Genomic DNA, 20,118 nt, shown 5'->3' with positions numbered 1-20,118 from the left:
CTCTCATAGGGTCTCAGTTGTGTTCAGATGGACTAAAGGACTTCAAGGCTATGTACACATGTGAGGTTTGAAATGCACAGGGCTCTTTTTTTGCAGAGTTTTTGTATGTAAGTGCTTTGCAGTTGTACATACACAATAACATTGCCTAAATCGGGAGTTACTATCCATGCTGCCTGTGCATACAAGTGGATGAAGAAGAAGAGAAGAGTTTGGATTTGATATTATCACCACCCAAAGGAGTCTCAAAGTGGCTAACATTCTCCTTTCCCTTCCTCCCCCACAACAAACACTTTGTGAGGTGAGTGGGGCTGAGAGACTTCAAAGAAGTGTGACTGGCCCAAGGTCACCCAGCAGCTGCATGTGGAGGAGCGGAGACGCGAACCCCGTTCACCAGATTACGAGTCTACCGCTCTTAACCACTACACCACACTGGCTCTCACTGGATGAGTTTACGAAGCAAAGTGCATCAATCTTTTAGTCTGTGCTCTACTTAGTTAGTCTATCCACCCACCGTAAGCACTGGCAGAAACCAAGTAACACACCTGTGAACGTGCAGTTCTTCAATCAGTGTATCATGAGGTCTATTCCAGCATGAGGTGACCTAAGAAAACACTCTCTGTGTACATGGCAGCAGTGCTTGAGAAGTGCACTCCCGGCACAAAATGGATTAAACCCGTTCCTTTAGCTCAAGTAGAACCCCCCAAAATGTGCCTGTATTCATCACTGTATGTACATTATCACACAATGTGTACATGCCCAAGGAAAAACCTCTCAGGCTTGAATGGAGGTCAAACTTTTAGAAGAAAGGCCTGGTTATTAGGGTAGCAGCAGACACAAGTCTTAAATCAGAGGGTGTAAAGATTAATAAGAACACTCATTCATATTTCAAGACAGGAGAAATTCTCAGCAAGGTTGAAATGCCCATTCTTGGTTACATTCAAGATCAAAGGGTGGGCAGTGCATTTTAAGAGTATTTTAACCTCATAGAAATGTTTCTTTATTTCTTTGATAAAATGTATACAGCGCTTGGTTGTGAGGGAAAACTCAAAACAGTTGTCAACAAATTCCAAACATCATCCTCATCCTCATCATTTATGGAGTGCCATCAATGTGCAGTATTTAAGGACAGGCCCCTTGCCCTAAGGAGCTTACAATACAAGCATTGACACAGGGGAAGCAGGGAGCTCAGGAGGGAAAGGGGGAATTAAAGGCGGAAGTAAACAAGGAAAGAATGTGCAGTTGGTTCAGTTAATACATGCCTGGGTTTGGTTACAAGGTTATTTATTAATATTGCTGCTGCTGCTGCTGCTGGGGGTCATTTTGCATACACTTAAACTGATTGCCACAGACTCTTTGCACTCCATTGCCATTTAAGTTCAGTCTTTACATTCCCGCCACTGCTTCCATCGCTGTGTACCTAACCACTCTGTGCATCTGATAAAGTGGAGCCTACTTCACCAAAGTAAATACCTATGTTATCATTTTTGGTTGCTGTTTTTGCTGCAACACAGACAAAGCTAACCACACAGGAATAATAATGAATTATTATCAGCATCACCACTTGTACGCTGCCTTTCAAGGTAAAGCCTCTGGAGGCGGCTCACAACATACAGAAGCCATAAAACTCATCAGAATCTGACATAAACCTATGCTAACCAAACACGAACACATCCAAATATATTATCCTGGCAGCATTCTGAAACAGCACAATAAATTACATATGAATCCTAGTAACTAAAAATAAGATATGGAAAACACCCACTTCCTTATTTTTCAGCAGAGATTTGTGCTGTTAGCCTGCCGATACAAACTGTTCAATATGATAGAACCAGTGACTTGGGACGGGATAGGAGGGCAGTGGGAAGGACAGGAACTTATGAGGATGGGATCTGAGATACAGGAGGAGCGATGCCCCGTTTCCTGAATTTGCACCCTACGGGTGTGAGGCGCCCAAGGTCAATATCGCACAACTTCAGGCTCCCCCAAATCTCTACCACCAACCGATGATGATGATCTTTGGGGGTCCCGTGCATAGAGGCCCCTCGCGTATAATTGTCCTGTCCCGCTCCTTGGGCCAAAGATAGCCCGAGAATGGTGGCAGGCTAACTCTTGCACTTTTCCAGGGCAGGTTTACCATGCCTTGCACCGGCCGGCCGGGGTGGGGCGGGGGTCAGCTACGCCGTTTGCCCGGGGCAATCAAAGATCGGCTTTGCTTTGGCCCCTTCGAGGGGCTTTTGTTCCGAACATGACGAACGCCCGGGAGTTCTTCCAAATGCAGAAGGAAGCGGGATGGGACCCCGAGCCGGATTTGTGCGGCGCCTTTAACTCCTCCGCCCTTGCCCCGCCCGCCCAGGCTCAATCTGAGCCTCCTCCGCCGCCGCGTGCACATCCTGCCAGGCCAAACCCCACCTTCCCCGCGCGGAGCCTGGAGGGCGGCAGCCGAGCTCCGACCGTGCCTGGCCGATGAGCAAGTAGCAGGGCGTGGGGAGGTGCCCGCCTGCCCGAGGAGGGAGCGGACCAGAAGCGGAACTCCGGCCTGGCAGAAGTAAGTGGCTGTGGGCGCTGGAGATTTCCTGAAATCCGATTAGGAGTTGCTAATTCCAGCCCCTCCCGCTGCTGGCAGCAGGGCCTCGGGACCCCCCCCCCCGGCGCCGCCGCCAGCCCTGCCCCGAACTTCCCTGCACCAGGCCAGGTAAGCGACTGGCCGGGGGGAGAATTTGGCGTCCCCGTTACTTGCAAGAACTTGGAGGAAGCCAGGGAGATCTTACTTGCTTTTTAGTCCAGGGAGAAGAGGGGTTTTTTTTGGGGGTGCTCCTTTTCTGTCCTTAGTTAAGGAAGAATGTCTAGGGGAGCAGCGACCTTCTCTTAAATGCTGTCTGGGGGGGAAGGGGATACTCGATCTCTCTCAAATCTCCGATCCAGCATTTTATACCTTGTATGTATGGCTGGAACTGGAAGCAGATCTGGGTGGGCGCCAACTTATGTGTAACGCTCTGCACGGCCTGGGCTGGGCCAAGCCAGAAGGAACAAGCAGGATCAGCCTGGGACTCTGGAAGGAGAAGGCGCATTTCTTGGAGGATCCCTTTAAAGCCACTGGCTAAACTCCCTGGGGATGCCCTCCCTACACCCCTTGCGCTTCTCCAGCAAGCTTGTGCAGTGAAATGCCGGCTCTAGAGAGAATGATCAAATGCTGCTTATCTCCTATCTGATTTTTCTCCTGGTGTACCTTCTTTTTTGGGAATGAAGCCAAGCAACGGGAGGCGGCCTGGGAAGAGCATCCTGTCTGTACCGACATATTACTGAGCAATTGGGAGAATGAGCCTGTGCTTTGTAGCACAAAGCAGAATTATTAGCATTCTGGGCTTTGTAGCTGGGTTCGTATTCAGGACAGGGTCATAGCAGGGATAGTCAATGTTGTGCCTCCCATATGTTGTTGGACTGCAATTCCTAAAACCCCATACCAGTGCCCATGTTGGTTGGGGCTGATGGGAGTTGGAAGTCCAACATGATCTGGAAGTAGGGCTGACCCAAGGTATTTTGGCTCCTAAGGCGAGCCAGAAAATGGCACCCAACTCCCTGCCAGGGCAGAAGGGGTGTGTGAAGATCTACATCAGGAGCAAGGGGAGGAGTAAATATCTACATTGGGATCTGCTGCTCCTGTGGATTTGCCACCCAAGGCAGTTGCTTCACCTTGCCTCATGAGTGGACTGGCCCTGTCTGGAAGATGTCATGTCAAGACGCCTCCTTGTTAGTTCCTTGCCGTTTTTAATTGATGTTGTCTGTGCACTTCAGGACGTGAAGCACTGCTGAGGTCTCTCTGGGACCCCTCTCTAGATAGCACATAAGAGCACCCATGTTTTTCATCTGTATTGATGATAAAAACATAAGAAGAGCCCTGCTGGATTATCCCAAAGGCCCATCTGGTCCACCATCCCATTCTCACAGTGGCCAACCAGGTGCCTGTGGGAAGCCCCTAAACTAGTATTTGAAGCACTAAATTAGTATTTGGAGACCTAAAGTTTAATGAAGTTAATAGCTCTTGCTTTGTTTACTTATTTCTACAAGCAGAGAGCCTTTCACTTCTAAAGCCAACCACTAGCCTCTAATCTGGCCAGTTTAAAATGTCCTAATAGCTACTGTTGACTTATGTCATAGTTATGTCCTATATAAACAACTAAATACGTGCTTGAAGTATCAGTGGAAAAATCTCACTCTACTCCTTGGGCTGTGCATCTAGGCATCCAAAACTGGCCACTTTTTATGGACTTGGAGGCAGTGGTTGATGACTAATAGTTTCTCTTTGGTAGATAGAGCACAAGGCCAGGGTCCTCCACTGTTGTGTAGAAACACACAGGATGGCCATGCTAAATTGTAGTCTGTTTTTTCTTACAGTCAATACGGATTCCCAGTATCTGTTGGGTTTCCAATGAGTTGTGCTGCTGACTCCTTCAGCCTGACCCAGCTAAACTAGTGTCTTCCTGCCCTACTTCTCAGGGCTGGAGTATAGGACTACAGTTCCCAACAGACCCAAACATGTTAGGAGTTGCAGTCCAAGAACATCTACATGTAGCTGCTGCATTCTACTGTGTTCCTCATGGATGCTTTTGTTCTCATGCTGAGTGTTCTTTTTTTATTATTCACTTTTGTGGCTCTGGAACATGAAGTATTTTGGGATGGCTGGATGCAGCTCATGGCTGCTCTTTGTGCTCTGCTGGATTTATTGTGGCAATCTGTAGTTTTTCCTTTTCACATATCTAGGAGGAATAAACATGGGACTTACTTGCACTGATAGGGTACTTCCATAACATTAAAATGGAAGCCGCTGTGGATTTTCCTCCTGCAATGTAAGCCAGGCTTCCTCCTGACTTGCCAGTGTAAATGACAGTCATACACACTAGTTCATTCAGTAGTCACTTTTTGCTCTTTACCATGTTTTGACTAGGCTGTCACATTTTGATTTTTTAATTGTCATTCATCAAAAGTTTTGTTTCCCCCTTAATTTGTTTAACAATTTAAAAGGTTTGCAAAATACACTTTGGGAATTTGGAGGATAGAGGGGAACTGGGGAAGCCATCTTATGCTGAGTCAAACCATTGATCCGTCTAGTTCAGAATTGTCTACACTGAAGTGCAGCACTTCTCCGCGATTTCATAACAAGGATATTCCCAGTCCTACTAGGGATGCTTGGGATTGTACCTGGGACCACCTGTTGATGCTCTGCCACTGAACCGTGGTTTGTTGTGTCATGGACACCAGCCAAGCAGTGCTGTGCAGTCTGCTGCTGCTGCAAAAATGTTGAAATGGATTTTTCTGAGCTTGGCACTGGAGAGAAAATGACTTCAATATAATGGAAGGAGTGTACTTGCAAAACAATCTGCTGCTGAAATGCTATGTCTGTATGCACCCCTGAAGTGTTGGGGTGGAGGGAAAACCTTATGTCAATGGTAGCTTTGATCAAGACCAGTCCTGTTTTGATTTGGCTGCAGTTATGGAGTCTTGCTTTAAAGTGAAGCAATGCACTCCAAGGAGCACTGGGTGGGTGCTTCATACCACCGCCTTATTCCAGAGGTAGGCAATGTGGTGCCTTCTTCCAGAGGTTGTCCAGAGTTACTGGACAACAACTCCCATCACCCTGACCATTGACCATGCTGACTAGGACCAACAGGAGTTGGATTCCCAACAGCATCTGAGGGCACCACGTTGCCTATCTCTGCCACTAGAAGATCTAATGCAATCCAATGAATCTATATTATTTGCCAAGGAAGCACAAGCACCCAAACTAAATTATGCAAATTATCTAACAGTCAATAGACGTTTATTGTTCTAGCCAAAAGCTATGACAAACCTGCAACATCAGTACCAGTAAAACAATGCAGAGCATGCGTCCATAATACCCAGGATGTAAGAGAGACGTTGCCGGAGACAACAAACATAAATCCAGCTTGATTTCAAATCAAACCTTTGAATCACCACAACAGTTTATAGTGATTTTATCTAACTCTCCTTTCCTGTTTTTTTTTATTTGCAGCCAGTGCATAGAGGGCCACTCTGTGTTTTACAAAGCTATTTTTGTTGCTCAAGGGAACTGGACCATTTCTGCCAGGGTGTACCTGCTTGCTTGTGTTCAGGGGTGCTAACTTGAATAAAATATGGGGGGCAGGTAAGTCCCGCCCCGCATAATCAATCACATGACACAGCACACGAACACCATTTGAATGGCAATGCCCATCAACTGCGGGGGGGGGGCTCAGCCCCCTCAAATATTTTATTGGGGGTTGAAGCCCCCTTGGCCTCTAGGAGTTGGCGCCTATGCTTGTGTTTATGAAAATTAATAATATCTGCATATATTTCCAAATTTATTGTGCTTCCAGCATTCAGGTTTCCGATCTACTGGACTTTTCTCCTTTTATTAATTGGTGGGGGGCTGAGAGTTGGGCTGACTAAAACAGGCATAGGCAAACTCGGCCCTCCAGATGTTTTGGGACTACAACTCCCATCATTCCTAGCTAACAGGAGCAGTAGTCAGGGATGATAGGAATTGTAGTTCCAAAACATCTGGAAGGCCGAGTTTGCCTGTGCCTGGACTAAAAGCATGTGGTAAATGGAACCTGACTGGACACCATCAGCACATTCCTGCTTTCCTCTGCAATTGTGAGGGCTTTTTAAAGAACAAGTGCTGCATTGTATGAGCTAGCTGATATCTACCACATGTACTAAATCTGTATTGTCCATGTTATCCCCAGTTGTGTGGGGTGCAAGCAATCGGGACTGAGCCACTGGAATGGACTGCTTGACTATTGCTTTCCCCCTTCCCCTTATAGGATGCTCTGGTGGCATTGTAATCGCCTTCTCCTTTGAGCGGTTCTGTGTAGAAGCCCTTGGCCAGGGTGTTCGTGCTGCAAAGGAGCTGGGAAAGCAGGAAGCAAAGTGCTTCTTGCACTGCAGCAGGCGCCTGGTATTAATCCCAGAGGGTGGCAGGGAGCCAAGACCTTCCCAAATACAGCAGAATGGTGTAGTGACTGAAGAGCTGGAGGCCATCACTCTGCCTGAAAAAGTGCATTGTATTCTAGCGGTCAGTTGCTATGTCTTCAGTGCTAGATAATCTGGGAGCTGCCTGCTGACATAGCTGAAATAACTTGCAGATCACTGGATATAGCTTACAGCTGTTGATGTTTCTGTCTCAGTTTTTTAGGTGTAAGGACAGGCGGCATTTCTCTTGGGGAGGAGTGGGAGGCAGGCAGCTTCTGCATCTGCTTGGGCTGCTCTGTGTCACAGCTCCACACTCCCAACATTTTCTCCATGGCCATCTCTAGCTCATGCACAAGATTTTGCTAAATGCCAGCTCATGCAACCCAGCAAGTCCTCCAAGGGCTAAGAACTGTTTCTTGGACTGTACCACTTAGGCTGCAGGTGTCAGTCCTCCCTGCAGATATTCAAGGATGTAAGAAAGGAAGCTGTGCTGAGTGGCAGGCAGTGTTTCACCTTGAGGAACATCTTGAATAGCCTTCCCTCCCTGGATTGACTCTAGACAGATTCTGCTTCCGATGAAGGTCCCTGTGTTTGGACTTGAATGTCATAAAGAGGCTCACAACTCAGAAATCTGCAGCCTGATACAACCCTTCTCACAGATCAGAGTCCTGGTAGCTGGTCATTTTGGTCTGGCACAAGGGGAGAGGTAGAAAGCGAGGAACTCGGGACTTGACCCTGCTGCCAGTGCTGCAGAGGAACGCTGCCTCTGGGAAACTGCGCAGGACTCTCTCTGCACTGGGAATTCAGAAGTACCATTTTTAGTTTGCATGTACAGCAGCAGGAAATTGAAGTAGCAGGAAATGTTTTCTTTCTGCAAAATCAAATGATTGTGCCAGCTATGTGAAACCCATTTCAAAGCTGCATGGTCGAGAGAGTGTGCTGAAAGGCTGAAGGGAGCGGCAGGGAGAAGAGGGTATCCCTTTCCATTTTGCAAATGTTTAGAAGCTGATTAAGCACTGGCTGATCTGATTGGCATTGTGCCTGGTTTGGGGGAATATGGGAGACTGGGAAAGTGACTGAATTAAACAATCCAAAATAGTAGCCGTATGCTAGGACTTCAGAAAAGCAGGAAGGCCTTTTCTGGTTATAGTATATAGACTATAGCACTTGATCTCTTGTGGGCAGTGCGGGGAAGTGTGACTTTGGGTTGTTGTTTTTTACAGAGGATGGGAGTTTGTTTGTAGGGCCACTTTAAACCTTCTTAATCGGAACTCTGATCGTCCACACAAGGCAGTATTTTGGAAACTTGGGGACTTAAAGGAAAAACATAGAATCGGCTGTTTGTTTAGTAAAACTGGGCATCAAATGATGGGTTGGATTTGGGATCCTGCCCTTGTGGGTGCCTGCCCCTTGGTCTCTAACCCCTATCCTGACAGTGCCTTGGGAATGAGTCCAGTGAGTGTGTACAAGATGCACGAAAGAGGAGAGAGGTGGCCCTAAAGCAGGCATAGGCAAACTCAGCCCTCCAGGTGTTTTGGGACTACAACTCCCATCACCCCTGACCACTGGTCCTGTTAGCTAGGGATGATGGGAGTTGTAGTCCCAAAACATCTGGAGGGCTGAGTTTGCCTGTGCCTGCCCTAAAGCATCTCCTGTCATCTTCTGTCTCCTTGCACTGACTTAAGAAGCAAACATACACTGAAAGATGCATCGCATCCAAGGGGAAAAGCCATAGCTCAGTGATGGAGTGCACACTTTGTGTGCAAAAGGTCCCAGCATCAATGCCCAGCATCTACGGGCAGAACTAGGAAAGGCACAGTCACTGCCAGTCACTGCTGGATGAACTAAGGGTGTGATTTGTTATAAAGCAGCTTCCTGTTATCCACATTGCCTCTTCCTATGATTTTCCTGGATGTCGGGCAAAAGACCAGCACACAGGTTTGCCAAGTTCACCCCTAGTGGCTCCACTACATGTAGAACCCTGTGGCACTTGCCAGTGTAGCCAAAGCCAGGCATCATTTGTGGTAATGGCAATAGGCAGCTGGTTGACATTTTGTTAGGCTGCTTATACTTCCATGAGAAAATGAGGAAAGACACGTTCTCATAATACAGGAATTGATAGTGGAAAAAGGAAAACACCAGAAGTTACATATATGGGTCTCTTAGCTTACCATCATGTTTGCAGACAAACCTTTTGTTGATGAAACACTCGTGCCTTACAGCAATAATAGCTACTGAGTTGTGCTCTGGGAACCAACAGAAGCTAACTGTGCTAATGTGCAATTAAAATGTACTACCTGCATCTATAAATACTGCCAGCAATTGGTTGCTGATATGATACCAGTGTTTCTAAGTACTGGCAGCAATATAACTGGGAGTGGCTCTATAAGGAAGGTGAGCAGCTGTTTCAGCAGTCTGCCATTATAGCACCTGAAAAGTCTTATTTGTCATAAAACCAAAACAATTTGCACTATCAGTACAGAATTTGACCCACAAGAGGGAGAAATCTGACCAAATGGCAAGCAGCTCGTGAGGAATGGCTGTGTTATAACTGTTTAAACCTAGCATTCGTTATTTCTTTTAACTTCGTGAGATGTTGAAGTTTGTTTAAAGATTGGATAAATATTCCAGAGCTATTTTTGTATAACTTTGCATTAGAGTTAATCCTGGAGAAATATCCTCCCTATTTAGCCATTCTGATACTGTACTAACAGCTGCATAATATATTCTTAAATTACAACAGTTTACTCCTCCTCTGCTTATGTACAGTTGAGGTTTTTCTGTCTTTCTACAGAAATGACATTTTTGCCTACCCAAAGAATGACATTTATTTATGAAGCTTTATTATTTATGTTTCACCTGTTTAACAGAATATTGACCTAGAGACTAACAATAAACAAAAGATAAATCAAAATATAAATGAAGACATATTGAAAGTGCACATACCTAATAAATAAACAGCAGAAAAAAGACAGCAGTAATATATGCAAGCACTCAGATAAAAGCAGCCAACTGATAGACTGAAATACAACTAAAAAGAAAAAGTTTTTGACTCCCAGACGAATGCCAGGAGTGGGGACTCCAGTGACTGAGTGTGGCCATGAAAAAGCTCATTTTTTGTCTACATATTATGTCAAAAATTCAACGCTATTGTGGAAATAAATTATGGATCCCATTTTAAAGGAATCATTCAACTAAAAGGGGTGCAATTAGTTTCTTGTTGGCCAGATTGACCTTTCCCTAGTACAGGGGTCTGCAACCTTTAAGACAAAAAGAGCCACTTGGACCCGTTTCCGAAGAAACAACAACAACTGGGAGCCGCAAAACCATTGCGACATTTAAAACAAATATATCTCTGGAGCCACGATCTGACAGCGGGCGGGAAGGTAACGTCGGGATGGTGCGTGACTAACGCATGCACCGCCCCATGCGACGCCACAGCCAGTACAGCGCCCACCACAGTGAGGAGTGTCGGGGCACACAATGCGCCTCCTCCCCTCGCTAGTATCCGCCCTGGAGCCGCAGCAAAGATGTAAAAGAGCCACATGCGGCTCCGGAGCTGCAGGTTGCAGACCCCTGCCCTAGTAGAACAGTTTCCCAACAGAAAAATGGCTGCAGTCTATGAGAATGTGCATTTGTAGGAGGGAGAAAGGGAGTTGCACTACATCTGTGTGTGGCAAGTGTTTTCATGTGCTGCAACATGCTACAAGTGTACACAAGGGTAAGTGTTAGTGCATGGAGGCTAAGTCATAAGCGAGCACAATATATGAGATAGAAGGCGTTTTCCTGCTTGTGTGGCAGTGAGCTAAGGCCAGGTGTCGTAACTTAATGCTTCCAAGCTTTTTAATGTGTGAGTGAATTTGTATGCACCTTAACTCTTCTCTTAAACAAAGAGGTGGGTGCTTTTTGTTCTGTTTTTGTTCCTTCACACTTAACAAGTATACGGGGCTGGAGTTAGTCTACTTTGACTTGCACTGCTGCATAATGTGACTCTCCCTTCTCCCCCACCCTTTCCAAGCCACTACTTTTTGTCAGCTAATAGCACTGGGTTTCCCTCCTACATATTGTTCTCAAATAGTTTCCTGTGTGCTGGCTGTCGCAGTTTCTTAAGATAACTTCAGCCATCCGTTCTGATAGGGGGCTGCCCACAGGGCCATGAAATGACAGGGAGTGGGGCCTGGCTCTGTCACAGGATTGTTCCAGGATCCTTTCCTGAATTTTCAGTTTTAAAAGTGTCTGCCTGCTCCTTTCACTTTAGATTGTAGTTTCTGTAAAGTTTACAGAAATGTAAAGGGGAAACATGCAGCGTTCTATCCAAAAGAGCTCAATAAGAAGAAAGCTTGCATTTTCAATGTTATGACCCACAAATGCAGCCTGGTAGCGTAACAACAAACATGTGGCGCTTGATTTTAATAAAACCAAAACAGAACACAAATGTCTTATTACAATTATTTCATAAATTAAAGGTTTCATCCCATACTTATGCCCGCTGAGGGGACCTGGGAAGTGGCTTAAGTACCATATTGGGAGGTGATCCAGTCACAAGCTTCCCATCTCATGTGCCTCAGTTCTTCTATGTGCCAGACCTTGGTCCTGTGGCTGAGGACCTGCATCAGGGACACCCTGTATCTGAGGGACACACACATCCATGTCATAATTGTCTAAGTGTGCTTTCTGTTAGCAGACTGACTTCTTTAGAATAATGAAACCACAGATCAGGAAACGGTTGCTATGATGAATATGAATGTGCCTGGTGATTCCGTTTCACTCCGCCCTGCCCAGTGAGTCAGAGAAAGAGAGAGAGAATGACTGGTCTGGTCTGCATGGAAATATGCATACCTTGTGGGGTGAGAAGTTGTGTGAACTTGTTTTTTGTGACTTTTACCCTGATGTAAACTAGTTTTCTCTCTCATGATAGCTGCCATCAAGTCCCAACAGTATGCTAGAGGCAGTTAAACCTTGGTAAGATATTTGCTGACATTGAATATATTGCCCCAAAGCATAGTTCTGAGGTAAATTTGACTTTTGTCTTTCAGAACAAGCAGCCTAGAGGGGTATGTAGAATGCTTGAACTCAGCTGGGAGTAACTCTGTGACAAATGTTGTTTTTGAGTGTGGAAAGTTCTGGTTTGTGAAGGGTGGATTTGTTTGTCTTCCCATATAGGAAACTATGTACATCGAGGATCTATTTCACTATGTGAATGGAAGGCAGAGCTGCTGATGGATTCCTGTAGCATGTAGATGTACAGATATATGTGCATACAGTGAAATGGGCACATCTTCATGTGGGTTGCAAAATACTGTAATTTCCGCACATGCAGGCAGTAGTGAATCTCTACCATCTACACAGGGACCCTGTGGCCCTCCCAATGATCTTGTACTCCAGCTCCAATCATACTTGACAATTGGTTATGCTGGCTGAGGCAGATGGATCTTTTTGCATTAGAAGAAAAGGCGTTTTTAAAAAATACATTGTCCCAGAATGCTAGCTGAATAATGATGACAGCATCACCTGGAAAAAAATACAGCAACTATGCCACTATCAATGATAATGCTCCCAGTTGCTGGACATCGCAAGGGGGAGAGCGCTGTTACACACAGGTCCTGCTTGTTAGCTTCGCATAGCTGTTTCTCACCACAAGAACACAATGCTGGGGTGGGTGGGCCACTGGCCTGATCCAGCAGGACTCTACAGTGAACTGCCCTGAGACCTCTGGGTATAGGGCAGTATATTATTATTAATAATAATAATAATACGTTAAGTGCAATGTTTCTCAAACTTGGGTCCTCTGCTGTTGTTGGACTACAACTCCCATCGTCCCTAGCAAGCTTGGACAGGTAGTCAGCAATGATGGGAGTTGTAGTCCAACAACAGCTGGGGACCCAAGTTTGAGAAACACTGATTAAGTGGGATTTTGTCACTCGAGTATCTGTTACATTTTCTTTCTTTCTTTCTTTCTTTCTTTCTTTCTTTCTTTCTTTCTTTCTTTCTTTCTTTCTTTCTCCTAGGGTGTCTTAATCTTCTAAAGTCTGCCAAAAAAAACCTCCCCAAACTGAAACATAACCCAGGAAATTTGGAAGTCAGGATGATGTAAATATTTTCATGCATATACAAACACATCTGTTTTGCATGGTATTTCACTAACACCTGGTTACCAAAGAGTGCTTGCATTTCTCGGTAGTCTTTTCAGGCATCTGAGTGTGAAGTGACTGGCGGCACTCTTCCCAAAACGCTCATCCTGTCAGATGAGCTCTATTTGCTTCTTTGGTTTTCTTATTCCTGCCAGAGCTGGGGCTTCTGGGATTTCTTTTCGCTGGGTCTGCAGGCATTATTGTCTCTGGCCTACAGCTGCGCACAGCTGGAAGCCATCTTCTTCTGGGCTGCCCAGAATGTCCTAACCTGATCTGTGCTCAGCAAAGGGTGTCCCCCAGGCTGTGGTGAGACCCATTTTCTGTGTTGCATGGCCTGCAAGCCAGTGTGGTGCATTTGTCTTCGCATGTGTGGAGGAGCCCAGGTGCAAATCACAACTTGGCCTCCAAGCTGACAGAAGGCATGAAAGTGGGTGACCTATTTCTTGGGTTGTTGTGAAGGAATATTGAGAGGACTCTTTCTGTGTGTGATCCTGAGCTCCTTGTTGAAACAGTGGGGTATATAAATGGCTGGGAGTATCTTTGACAAATACACCCAACTACATAGTTCAACCAACGGACAAATATTGTTCACAAGAGCATGAAGGCTTATTCAGTCAATGCATTGCCACCTGTAGTCTGGAAGAATATCTCCGATTTGGTGATTTGCCCTCCCCAGTATGCAGAACAAAATGGAGAATCCCCCCCCCCAGAAGACAGTACAGTGGTGCCCCGCAAGACGAATGCCTCGCAAGACGGAAAACTCGCTAGACGAAAGAGTTTTCCGTTTTGGAGGTGCTTCGCAAAACGAATCTCCTATGGGCTTGCTTCGCAAGACAAAAATGTCTTGCGAGTTCCTGCTGTTTTTTTTCCCTCCCCCCTTTTTATAAGCCGCTAAGCCGCTTATCAGCTGATCCGATCAGCAGATAAGACGCTAAAAGCCGCTAATAGCGCTAATAGCGCTAATCCGCTAATCCTTCAATGGGCTTGCTTCGCAAGATGAAAAAACCGCTGGATGAAGAGAATCACAGAATGGATTCTTTTCGTCTTGCGAGGCACCACTGTACTACTGTTTTGGTTTTTCCTGATTAGCCATGAGGATTAGGACTGTTTTAAATTGTTTTTCAGTCTTTGGCTTGTTTTTCCCCAAACTATATCTTATAAATAGATATTGCACTTCCTTGTTTTACCTGAAAGGCAAGACAGGAATTTTATAATCTATAATCATAGAAACATAGATGCACATGCTGGATACACTTAATCAGCTTCAGTAATCTGTGTCTCATCTCACAGTGGATTTTTATTTTGGATTTTAGGAGTGTTGCTGAGGTATCCGTTGCCCGCGCCCTGCTTGCTGTGCGATGATGCCTTTTGGAGGAATGGCTGCCAAACTAGAATGGAACCGTTTGCGGGCTGAGGGTGTGGGCCAGCACAACAATGCTGTTAAGTTCCTCGGCCAAGATTATGAGACCCTGAAGCAGCAATGTCTGGAGAGTGGCACCTTGTTTGAGGACCCCCAGTTTCCTGCCATCCCCTCAGTCCTTGGATTCAAGGAGCTGGGGCCAAATTCTTCCAAAACCCGCGGAGTTCGCTGGATGCGTCCTTCGGTGAGTATCTGCTTGAAGGGACCCTCGGAGGACCACTTTGACCTGCTGTTCTGCATTCTGTTAGCAGCTTTTATTAAAAGCCTCCTTGTTCATGGATCCAACTCTAGCATTTATTATCATTATTATTTGCTTCTGGTGGCCTCTATCTATCTTCTAATTAGTCCCGCTTTTCTCATTTGGACCTCTTGCTTTGCCCCTTCAATAAATTTTAGTTGAGTCTGGGATCCAGCCCAACTTCAAATGCATCTGAGCTTGCAGAAGACCGCCTAGTCTGCAAAAGGGGTGGAGAAATGCCAGACAACCAATTTCCACACTTGAATATTCACTACAATAGAACTCTCTAGAGTTCCCAGCAGCTTCCTGTGTATCTATGGCACAGGCCCATGTTTTGGAGCCATTATTTAGTTGAATAGGATTATCCATTTTGCTTCAAGGTTTGGGATATGTAGCAACATTTATATGCAAAGTCTCCCTCTAAGCTTTGGTATGGCCTGATTCTTGGTGAGGAAAAAGTAGACCGTAATAGGGCATAGGAAGAAATCCTTTGATACAAGCATATGAGATCTGCACAAGCTGGTGCAAACCAAATCATAGATGATGATATTCAGTCAGCTGTGGACTCACAGCCTTAAACAAGCTGCTGTCTCACATTCCCCATCTATTATAAGGTGACAAAAATGCTGGCCTGCATACTGTATTTTTTTGTGTATAAGATGCCCCCATGTATAAAACGACTCCTATTTTTTGGAACCCAAAATTTAGAAATTGGGCCAGAGCCTGAACCCAAGCCTGGGCCATGAGAGCCAGAGCCCAAACCCTGCCCAGACCATCTGTGCCAGTCTGAGCTTGAACCCGAGTCCAGGCAGCCTGCACTCAACCCTGAACCCCTGTACATTCACCATCTGGTTATAAGACAACCCCCAATTTTTGACTAAAAGTTTTAAGCAAAAAACATTGTCTTATACATGGGAAAATATGGTATTTATTGTAAACTTGGTACACTCCTTATGTTGATAGATTATTATTTCCATCATCTCTGACCATTGGTCATGTTGGCTGGAACTGATGGGAATTGTAACATCTGGAGGGCCACAGGTTAGCCAGCTCTCTCCCCCTCTCCCCAACCCCGAATGGATAGATGGGAGTGTATTCAACTAAGTTTTTTTCAGAGTACAAATTAATTAACATGATTATGTTGGGTCCATTGATTTCAATGGGTCTACCCTGAGTAAAGCTTGTTTGAGATTATAGGTGGCATTCAACAAGAAGAAAACATTGTCCACTCACATTAATCTTTTTAAGACAATCATTCCTGATTTAAGCATGTACATTAATATAAGCAATCCACATGTCTACTTGTTCACATGTAGAAAGAGCAATGAGATATTCAGGGTGGGTGGTGGGTGTTTATGCTTCCAGCCTTGAAGTATAAACCTCTTTGCAGCCATAAGGTTTTGCAGGTTCTGCTTCCGTTGCCCATCTGTTAATCCCCACACCACAGAAATATAATTTTAAAATGTGTGAACACTTGCAAATATCAAGGATTTTCCCGAAACTAAAGTTAAAACTAACGATTTCTGGTCAGAAAATAGGGCACCACAAAACACAATCATAGTGTATGGCTCAAAAATGTATTATCAGCATTAGATTGCCAGCATCTGCCTGAACTGGCCTCCTGTGCTTTAAATGGTCTGGGCGATAGCAGCTGCCTGGCTCAAGTGAACTCTGATGCCAACCATTCATTACTGTACTTCAGTGCCAAACTGAACCAGGAGATGTTCCAACATAGAGTCTCCCTTTAACACCAGAAGCTTTCACAAGTAACAGAATACTTCATTGAATGTGTTAGATTTGGTTTCCTGATTCTGCTGGTTTTTGTTTTTGTAAAAAAAAAAAATCACTCTCCTTTTTTGTTATGGCACTTCAACTTTTTATGTAAAGCACTGCAAAAATAGCTCCTCAACAAAGAACTTGTGCATTGTATTCATTTCTCACATGCACAGTAAAATAAAGGAAAAGAAAGTTGCAAGAATCCGAAGATTTGTGTGTGTGTTCTTAAACCCTCCAGAATACATTTAGACCAACCCATAACCCAAGAAACCAGAGCAGGGAGGTCAGAGAGAGAAGGAGATATTTTTAAAAAAGAGCAGCACTGAAGTGGAAGAAAGGAACACAATATGGATCTGAGCCATAACAGTCTTTGCCTGTCTCCGTTTAAGGATGTTGCATTCATGTTGTGTATTCAGTGCTCCCACTATGTGTGTGTGAGTATTCTGAAGAACCCAGCCACAGTTTATATTCCATTTTTCTTTGCAGGAAATTGTGGATGACCCTCAGTTTATCGTTGGAGGTGCTACAAGGACAGATATCTGCCAGGGGGCTCTGGGTGAGTAATGTGTGTTTATCCCTTGGATTGAGAGGGGAGCTGGAGGCACCATAAATGAATCTTAAGAGCAAGAAAGGATATTCCAAGTTTTCTGGTGATTTCAGATGATGAGGAATTTGCTGATACTGAAAACCTAGAGAAGAAATAAGGATATTAGGAATCCAGGTCCACTGGGAAACTGAGGCTGCATTCAGACAGCACTTCATTCCTTCCCCCTCGTCGTCGCCCCCCCCCCCCCCGGCAAAGTTTATGTGATCTTTCACATAACATAAAAGCCACTTCTGGAAGTGCAGCGGAAGTTTAGTGGTCATTTCCCTATTAATTGCTTCCAGGGAAAATCTGTTTGCAACACCATTAACTGGGGGGGGGAATTGGAGGATGAAATTTGGGGTGGTATGCCAACATAACTACTCTTTCCTGCCATTTTCATGGGGGAATCGTAGCACACATGAGCATAAAGGGTGGGATTGTGGGAACATGTCTGCTGTCTGCTTTTGTGTACCGCTATGCTTATGGGAGTGAGTGGAATTTAGTGTGACCTGGCAGTCAGTCAAAAAGCCACTGTTCCATAATTCAACTAGCAATGCAGTGTAAAAGGAATGTCAGAAACTGGGACAAAAGTGTAACCAGGAAAACTGGTTCAGCAATCCCCACATCTGAATGCAGCCTGAGTTGACATCTATTTCCTTATTTATCAGGTGACTGCTGGTTGCTAGCTGCTATTGGTTCCTTGACTCTCAATGAGGAACTTTTGCACAGGGTTGTACCCCATGGACAAAGCTTTCAGGAGGACTATGCGGGCATCTTTCACTTCCAGGTAAGGCTCATCTTTCCCACAGAAAGTGCTTCAAAGGAAAGCCTGTCTCACAGGTGGATGGGACCCTAAGCTACAGAAAACGTAAAGCTGCAAACAGAGGAAGCCTTGGCTAAGAAGTAGAGTTATTCCTGAAGGGGATAGTTGCCCTGTTCAAACCTAATGTCTACTATCCCATTACCTCAACCCAATCAGCAAAGCTCATAGCTCAGTGGTAGAGTACATGCTTTGGATGCAAACCATCATCAGTTCAAGCCCTGGCATCTCCATGTAGAGCTGGGGAAGAACATCTAAGACCTTGGAAAGCCACTGCCAGGCAATATATATTTTACTAAGGTGGTGTAGTCCTCTTCCTGTTTAGTGGTGGAGCCTATTGAGCCTGAGCACCAATCTCAATGCTGCAGTACCCAAGGTGCAGGCTCCTTCAGGAGGAAGAGCAGGATATAAATTGAGTTGTTGTTGTTGTTGTTGTTGTTGTTGTTGTTGTTGTTGTTTTTATTAATAGATGGAGTGATGGACCATCTTGCTATGTTACTCTGCCTTACCTCATTATTATTCTCCAACTTCTTATTCTTCAGATCTGGCAGTTTGGTGAATGGGTGGATGTAGTGATTGACGATCGGCTGCCAACCAAGGATGGAGAGCTGGTGTTTGTGCACTCAGCGGAGTGCCAGGAGTTCTGGAGTGCTCTGCTGGAAAAAGCTTATGCCAAGTGAGTGCTGCCTCAGCACAGGTTATGCCCTTTTGTGTGTTTTTCCCCAGCAAGCCCTGGTTTGGATTTGTTTCCGTTGTTCTTCAACTCACCACCCTCTGTAACTGGGCCTTCCGGTTTCCAGGAGGCCAGGTTTAAGGCTAGCCTACTAACCGCCAATTCTCTTTGCCATACAGGCTGAACGGCTCTTATGAGGCCCTGTCGGGGGGCAGCACCACAGAGGGCTTTGAGGACTTCACAGGTGGCGTGGCAGAGATGTACGATCTCAAGAAGCCGCCTCGCGACTTGTGCAGGATCATTTCCAAGGCTCTTGAGAGGGGATCCCTGCTTGGCTGCTCCATTGATGTAAGCAGTGCCCCAAAGAGGGAGCTTGTGGGATGTTCCAGATGTGGAATCAAAGTGGGGCAGCAGAGGGAGATCTGGCTTCCCTAATCTGGATCTGATATTTGTTCTGAGGCCAGGGATTCGGTCAATGGAAACCTGTCAGAATAGAACAGTAGAATAGGCCCAAATGTTAACTCAAGTCTCTGTTTGGCTGTGAAGTTCCATTTCACATGTTCATCTGTAGCAAGAGACATTTGGTTGGTGCCCCCTTGTGTTAGGAAAGTGTACGGACAACCACCCTGTTTCAGGCAAATACAGTACAGTTCAGGTTGCCATTTTCTTTTAGTCTTTAGTTGAGTTCTTTTAAAAGTTAGAAAACAATGACGTGAAAAACAGGGGCATATGAATAGTCTTGTTATGTGCAAATTAGTCAGCTGCTGGTCTGAGATCCATGCGTGACTGAGCATTGTCTGGGATGTTTGCCAAACACACATATTTTAATTACTCCTGTGTTTTTAAAATGCGAGGAGAGAAATACAACATTGGTGACCACACACAAGTGCACACCAGTCCAAGCAAGAGAAATGGAATGGTGCCAAGTTGTGAAGCAGGAATGCCTCTGAGCCAAGCATCCTACGCAACAGCTTTTCCTTTCTCCATACCCACTCTTATTGCCCTGCATGCCTGCTCACACATTGTCCACAGGGTGACCTTCTATAAATGTCCATTTGTGAGTTGTAATAAGTCATCCCCCCTCACACTCCCTACTGTTGTGGAGAAAAGCAGTGCCAAGTAAGCCAGAAAAATGAATGAGGGCTACATTCCATATATATATATACACACTATGATCTAGTGGGCCAGAACTAATCTGTACATTATCAGAGCATTTACTTTTCACTGTTTGTGTATTCTGAATAATACAAGTGGCCAGTTGGTGAATAGCTTGCAGCTAATCTATGGAATAGCTTTGTGTTGTAAAATGGGGATGGGTGAAGCTGCGGCCCTCTAGATAATGTTGATTTCCAATTCCCATCAGGCCAGCCGGTGTGGCCAGTGATGATGGGAGTTGTAGTCCTAACAAGAACTGGGGGGCTGGGGGTTCCCCATCCCTGCTATAGAATGTTGCCTTCAAATGTGAAGAGCTGGTCTTCGCTTGTTGAAAAAGTAAAGAAATCGAC

At 45.3% G+C, this 20,118-nt stretch overlaps 1 protein-coding gene across 2 annotated transcripts in view; it reads left to right on the top strand.

The window, feature by feature from the left end:
• Positions 1-2,410: 2,410 nt before the first annotated feature.
• The window catches only part of CAPN11 (calpain 11), a 32,816-nt gene continuing 15,108 nt past the window's right edge, over positions 2,411-20,118 (top strand). The window contains exons 1-6 of one of the 2 annotated variants that reach the window (XM_082216241.1): positions 2,411-2,545; positions 14,414-14,704; positions 17,021-17,090; positions 17,789-17,907; positions 18,483-18,616; positions 18,793-18,961. In XM_082216241.1, coding sequence (XP_082072367.1) covers positions 14,459-14,704; positions 17,021-17,090; positions 17,789-17,907; positions 18,483-18,616; positions 18,793-18,961 — 738 coding nt within the window. In that variant the 5' untranslated portion in view covers positions 2,411-2,545; positions 14,414-14,458. The other variant, XM_082216242.1, reaches the window with a different exon arrangement.

The sequence above is a fragment of the Podarcis vaucheri genome (genome assembly GCF_965113315.1).
Source record: "Podarcis vaucheri genome assembly, chromosome: 3".
In the NCBI taxonomy this organism is placed as follows: Eukaryota; Metazoa; Chordata; class Lepidosauria; order Squamata; family Lacertidae; genus Podarcis; species Podarcis vaucheri.
The sequence above is the reverse complement of the archived record's forward strand: the minus strand, read 5'-3'. Positions and strand labels throughout refer to the sequence as shown.